At 36.4% G+C, this 7,247-nt stretch overlaps 1 protein-coding gene and 1 pseudogene across 2 annotated transcripts in view; both read right to left on the bottom strand.

Moving 5' to 3' along the window:
* The window catches only part of DNAH2 (dynein axonemal heavy chain 2), a 98,406-nt gene that overhangs the window by 81,870 nt on the left and 9,289 nt on the right, over nucleotides 1-7,247 (bottom strand). For both annotated transcript variants that reach the window (XM_025040132.1, XM_025040131.1), the window contains one exon: nucleotides 5,877-6,047. In XM_025040132.1, coding sequence (XP_024895900.1) covers nucleotides 5,877-6,047 — 171 coding nt within the window. The remainder of the gene's footprint in view (nucleotides 1-5,876; nucleotides 6,048-7,247) is intronic.
* On the bottom strand, nucleotides 2-568 carry LOC107196421 (annotated as a pseudogene).

Raw genomic sequence — 7,247 nt, 5'->3', positions numbered from 1 at the left:
CTCATTCAGCAGCCAGCTGAACTGTTCCTTCTTCAGAAACACAGTTACCACCCCCAAACTTTCTGATAGCTGCTGTGGCTTGTGGGATCAAAGCAGCTGAATTCGAGCCAAGTTCGATGTCGTTTCCTTCGAGAATTAACTCATCTTTCTGGGCTCGAGATACTGAACGAGCAACACCTGACCTCATCCAAACCCTGTAGATGTATTTTTCACCCAAGAAATTTCTAATTTCAACAAGAGAACCATTCTCCTGAATAATGACGTTGATGGGGAAGTGAGCATACACAGACCTCATCTTGTAATAGAAGCCCAGTGTAACACCCTTGATCGTGTTCTGTACACAACTACAGATAGTGAGAACAGTAGCCAGTTCCTTTCTATTTCTCCACCATTTGTCAACCTGGGGCCTCTTCTTTTTCTTTCCAAGGAGCCTGAGTTCTACATCAGTGTGATTGAAATCTCTCTGCAGGGCGCCTCTGGGGCCCTTCATAATAACTGTATGTCCCTTCAGAGTGATGTCCACATTTGCTGGCATGTCAACAGTCTGATTGCTGAGAATGGCCTTCATCCTCACAGTAGATGCAGCAAAGTTATTTGGTTCATTTCTTAATGGGATGGACTTTTGTTGATGATGTTATTTTTGTTTTTTTAAAGTAGGGTTCTTTCCCCCTTTACCGTTTGCCCCAAGAATACTCGCTGGCGGCGCGTCGCTTGAGGCTGCAGCATTTACCCCGAGATAACTTGCAGGATTACAGTCCCAACCTTACCCTCAAAGTTTGCCACAAAATATCTTGCTTTTATTATTATTTTTGCATTGCTCTAGTATATTGATAGTCTTTGGAAACAAATGACTATTTATAGCATTCTGTTTTTAGTAGTTCAATCACTGAGCGTCAAATCCTAGAAAACGTAGCATTCCTATGCATGATATTAAATGAATGCTGGCAGCAAGCTGCACTTTTTTTTCTAAAAAGGAAAAGGGTTCAAGATTGAAAATGACTACCTATCTGTTGCCTCCATATTCTAGGACAGGAATAATACCCTTGAGTCACACTATCTTTCCCAGAGTACTCAGTAGGTATGGTCTCCTGGGTGTTTGGAGAAGTTGAGACCAGTCTGATGTTTCCCCTTGCTAGATTACGTTTTTTTACTATAAGCCTAAATAATATTTTCCCAAATTTTTATTTTGAAAAAAATTCCAACTCATAAAAAAGTTGCAAGAAAAGAACGACGAACAACATAACCTTCATCTAGCTTATCTAATTGTTAACATTTTGCCATACTTGCATTCAGTTGGGCCTCCCGCCACCTCAGCTGAGCCATTTGAGAGTTAGAAGCAGACATAAAACTATATCCTTAAATACTTCAGCATATAGCTCCTAAAAGTGAGACTAGTCCCCAACATATCCAGCACTAGCTATCACACTCGGAAAATTTAACTTCATATAATAATTTATATAATACATAGTCCACATTCAATGTTTCCCAATGGTCCCAATCATTTACATCTGTTTTTTTTTCCCATCCAGGATCCAATCCAGGATCACACATGGTCGTGTCTCCTTACTCAACTTTAATTCCACACAGTTCCAGTTTCTTTTCTTTCATGACACTGATATTTCTAATCGTCCAGGCCAGTTGTTTTCCAAAAAGTTCCTAGATCTGGATTTAATCCGATTGTTTTCTCATTGTTAGATTCAAGTTAAATATTCACGGCAGGAATACCACATAGGTTATATTCCTAAAGAATTAATTTCCTCAAATTTTACTGGCTTAACTAAGATGTGTATTAACATTAAACACTGTGTAACAAATTTTGTGGAATAAAGTAAGTCCTTCTAATTTCCAGATTCGATTTCTTCTGCAGTTCAGGGAAATTCTTTGTATTTTATCTTTAAGTTTATATTGTTTCATTAATTGGCTCTATTATACTACCAATGTCTGTCTTTCATATCTATTAACTTCTAATTATGTTGCCATTGGTTTTTTCTTCTGCATACACTGTAATTATCTCAAGCCACTCTTTTATATCAATTCATATTTTCAGGGATAGCTATTCAGTTCTTGTTTCTAATCTACTAGTTTTGTAACATGCTTTATTTCCTAAAATTTTCAATCTCCCTTTTATGTCATTCTCATGTTTTGTTATTTCACCTTTCGGCTTTTTTTTTTAATTGAATTCATGTTCTTATTAAGTTATACTATAACATGGTATTGTTGTGAGGAATTTCCTCCTGTTCAGTTATGTTTTCCTTATTTGCACGCTTTGTTCTATTTCGGGTGTTTTTTTCCCCCTTGATGTAATATGCTTGCAGTTGCCGTGCAATTTCTTTTCACTTTCCTCATGCTTGAGCAGCTGTTCGAATTCATTATTTTTGCTGTAACATACTGTGGCGTGACTTCTTGATGTCCCACTCTGAGAGCTCAGTTTTTTTCCCCCTCAAAGTTAAAGTAAAAAAAATTGAGTCTTTTATGTTTCATTCACTTTTCTCTAGCCTAAGAGAATTGCATGAGGGGATGGCAGGTGGTTAAGGCTAATTTAAAACAGTATAAAATCTCTGTTAAAATTCCTGGGTTCGCTATCTCTTTTCAGATTTTGTTAGATGCCCTATCTAAGGTTCACTTCCTCTCACTGGGGCCTACCATTCCTGCCGGGAGGACGGTTTCCTTAACTCAGGGCATGGACGTTTCACTGGCCACCACTTTTAAAGTTAATTAGATTAGATTATGCTTCTTTCCTTGTTTGTTTATTCTTGGGTGACTTTTTTTCTGGTTTTACTTTTTGCTCATTTTATCATGTATTCAAGGTTACTGATTTTTTAAGGAAGTTTCAATTGGCCATCTTAACCCAGAAGAATATAATTAAGTCTATGACTGTGATCTATTTAGCATCCATTTCAGCATGCTAAATAGATTTTTTCAGCTTTATGGAGTCATTTAACAAATAAAAATTATATATATTTAAAGTGTGCAACTTGATGTTTTAATACATATATCCATTGTGAAATGATCACCACAACCAAGCTAATTAGCATATCCACCATCTCACAGTTACCATTTTCTTTTGTGTGTGTGTGTGTGTGTGTGGTGAGAATACTTAAGATTTACTCTCTTAACAAATTTCAAGTATACAATATATTATTAACTATACTTACCATGATGTATATTAGATCTCCAGAATGTATTTGTCTTACATAATTGAAACTTTGTACCCTTCTCCCCAACCCGTCTAATTGAGATATAATTGACCTCTAACATTATATTAGTTTAAGGTGTACAACTATGATTTGATATATGAATTTATTGCAAAATGATTACCTCGAGTTTAGTTAACATCCATTACCTCACATAGTTACAAACTTCCTTATCATGAGAACTTTAAGATCTACTCACTTAACAACTTTCAAATATATAATACAGTATTGTTAACTATAGTCACCATGATGTACATTATATCCCCAGAACTTATTTATCTTATACTTGTAAGTTTGTACCTTTTGACCACCTTCACCCATTTTCCCTATTCTCCACTCCCTGACTCCAGCAACTACCAACCTGTAACCTGTTTCAATTAGTTTTCTCCACCTCTAGATTCCACATGTAAGTGAGATTAGAGTTTGTCTTTCTCCATCTGACTTATTTCACTTAGCATAATGCCTTTAAGATCCATCTATGTTGTTGCAAATAGCAGGATTTTTTTCTTTCTCATTGCTGAATAATATTCCACACACACCCATTTTCTTTATCCATTCATCATCCATCAGTGGAAACAGGCTGTTTCCATGTCTTGGCTACTATAAATAATGCTACAATGAAGATGAGGGTATAGATATCACTTCGAGACAGTGATTTCATTTCTATTAGATTCCACCCAGAAGTGGAATTGCTGGATCCATATGGTAATTCTATTTTAAATTTTTTGAGAAAATTCTATACTATTTTCCATAGAGGCTGCACCAATTTACATTCCAACAACAATGCACAAGTGTTTCCTTTTTTTTCACATCCTCACCATTTGTTATTTCTTCTCTTTTTGATGATAGCTATTCTAACAGGTATAAGGTGATATCTCATTGTGGTTTTGATTTCCATTTCCCTGATAACTAGTGATGTGGAGCATCTTTTCATGTACCTATTGGTCATTTGTATGCCTTCTTTGGGAAAATGTCTTTTCAATTCTGTTGCCCATTTTAAATCAGATTGCCTGTCTTTTGGCTCTTGAGGTGTATGAGTTCTTTATATTTTTTGGATAATAACCTCTTATTAGATTTATGGTTTGCAAATATTTTCTCCCATTTCTCAGGTTGTCTTTTCATTTTATTGATGGTTTCTTTTTCTGTGCAAAGGTTTTTCGGTATGATTTAGTTCCACTTGTTAATTTTTGCTTTTGTTGCCCTTGCTTTTGGTGTCAGAAACTTTGTACCTTTTGACCAACATCTCCCCATTTCTCCCTCCCTCCAGTTAAATAAATTTTTAATGAAAAAACGTTGTTTTCCATGTTTCCCAATTCTATTCTTTGAATAATTCATCTTTCCAGATTTTAAATGCCATTTTTATTTTTTAAAATGCTGACATATATGGTTCTGTACTTTGTTTCTTTACTGTTGCTTATATAATGTATATTCCTGCCCCAGTACAACTGTTTTTAATTACTGTAGTTTAATAACAAATTTTCATATTCACAATTCTCCTCCATTACTTTTCTTCTTCCTCATTTTCTTTGCTATTTTCATGCATTTTTCTGATATATTTTAAAATCTTTACACAAGATATCTAGGGACTGTAGCACTTGGATTGGAGTTGAATTGAAATGGTACTTTTTTTTAGTTGGATTATATTAAGATTCTGACCCAAAAACAGAGTATGGCTCACCATTTACTCAAACTTTCTTTTGTGGCCTTCAACAAAGGTGTTTTCTTTCATATAAATTCTACATAATTTTTTTGCAAATATTTGTTCCTTTTATGAATGAAATCTTTTTTTATGATGTTTTGTAGCTGATTATTGCCAATATAAAGGAAAAAACCATAGCCTGTTTTTGCCTTTAATATGGAACGTTTCACAAATTGTATTGTTGCATAGGATCATGCCCATCTTCATTATCGTTGTGATTTTTGTATATGTACTGCCAATAAAAGCCAAGCAATAGCCTTTTTCTTTTCCAAAATTTTATTTCAAAAAATTTCAAACATACAACCAAGTTAAAGAATTTTACAATAATGACTTGTGCACTCGCCGTTCAGATTCTAGCATTTTACTGTCTCCTTACTCATGGTTTACCCTTCACTAATATATTCTTCATACTGTTGAAATAGTTATCTATTTAACCATGAAAGCCTCCAGTATTTCTCTCTAGGAAGGAGGCCCAAATCTTCGTATAACATACAAGTTCTTTCACAAGCAGACCTCAACCCACCTTTTCAGTATCACTTCCCACAACTCTTTTCCTTGCACATAAAGTATTCTTTACCTGAACGCCTCTCACCAGCCTCAATAAAATCCTGCTTCATGAAATCTAGCTTCAGCCCCAACTCAAATGTCACCTTGCCAAGCCTTGCCAGCACGCCACTGGCTGTATTAGTTGCTTCCATAAAGCTCCTATAAAGATTTGCCTATGCATCATAATATATTGTAAATATTTTTATATGTCTATCTTCCTCCCTAGACCATGAGATCATCAAAAGCAAAATGTTGCCTCATTCCTCTCTGTATCCTGCTGCTGAGCAAGGTGCCTGACATACTCTGAGGCTCAACAGACCTTGGGCACAGGAGATGAGACTCAAAGATGATGAAGATACGTAGAACCCTCAGCTCCCTGGAAGACCATCTCAGAGTCTGGAAGACCATCTCAGAGTCTGGGAAAACAGAGTACTCACCTGTATTGGCATGCCCAGATCTAGCTTCAGCCCCAAACAGGGGTCGATGAAGATGGTAAGGATGGGCTCTGAGGGGTCCTGGGCAAAGTGTTCCAGAATGGCATTATGCTCCTCTGTCCATTTGGCATCTGCCAGTCCTGTCAGCACAGCTCGGGACAAGAAAAAGGGCTTCTACAGAAGGAGAACAGAGAGCCAAAAAAAGGTACAGCTGTTAGGATGAGTCATTTCTCCCATCCACAATCATATGTGAGGACATAGGAGATGAGAGAAATCACACAGGTCCAGAATGATGAAGATGAACTCAATGATAGGTTTCAAGCTTTTGAAGAAATGAGACAATAAGATTCTCTTGCCTCTGAGTAAATTGAATGGATCATAGAGGAAAAGTAAGGGTTTATCCTTGGGAAGTATATCCTTGGGATATTATCCTCCCAAAATATTTCATTTATGCCTGTGGTTGTAAAAATGCATTATCAAGCAACCCTCAATCTCAAAGTCAAACTAAATTAAAGGAACCTATAGGATATTAGCCTAAATCAAGCAATTAGGAGCAAGGAGATGACAGGCTGGAAAAGGGATAAGGGTACGAGAATAATTTCTTCATGATGTAGCCTCCTCAGGATACTAAAATAAATATGAGATATTGAGTGAAAGTCAATTGGCATAGCAGTGAGGAAAAATTTCACTTAGAGATGAGCAATAGAGGGGTGGCTCCATAGTGTAGCGGTTAGTACATCTGCTTTACACGCAGAAGGTCCTGGGTTCATGCCCCAGTGGAGCCACTGCCCATGGTCTATGGTCATGCCATCCTAAACAAGCCCGATGTCTGATTTCTGAAGCTAAGCAGGGTCAGGCCTGGTTAGTACTTGGATGGGAGACCACCTAGGAAGACCAGGTACTGTAGGCATAAATAATAATAAAAGAAAAGAAAAAAATTGGAAAACACCAAAGAACAACTCAATTAGATGAAAAATAAATTGTAACTGATGGCTAGAAAAAAATTAATCTGTAGAACTCTACTAAATAAATTAAGGAAACTTGAAGATATAGATATAGCTCATGAATCTAAGAAGCCAAGCTGTCCTTCTCCCAGTACTGGAAAATAAAAAGGAATCTCACTTATTTAAAGTTTAAGTCAAAAAAACTTAGACAGTGATCTAAAATCTTTCCTATGTAAAAACATAGATGAACCAATGAGAAAAACACTAAGACCCTGATAAATAAATGGACAAAACGACATGAACAGACATGTCATGTCGTAAAAAAGAAAAAACAGTCTACGGCCATGCCACCGTGAACACGCCCAATCCCGTGTGATCTCGGAAGTTAAGCCGGGTCAGGTCTGGTTAGTACTTGGGAGACCACGTATGA

The sequence above is a fragment of the Pteropus alecto genome, unplaced genomic scaffold, assembly GCF_000325575.1.
Source record: "Pteropus alecto unplaced genomic scaffold, ASM32557v1 scaffold398, whole genome shotgun sequence".
Lineage (NCBI taxonomy): Eukaryota > Metazoa > Chordata > Mammalia > Chiroptera > Pteropodidae > Pteropus > Pteropus alecto.
Note: the sequence above shows the minus strand (reverse complement) of the source record. Positions and strands in the feature narration are given on the sequence as shown.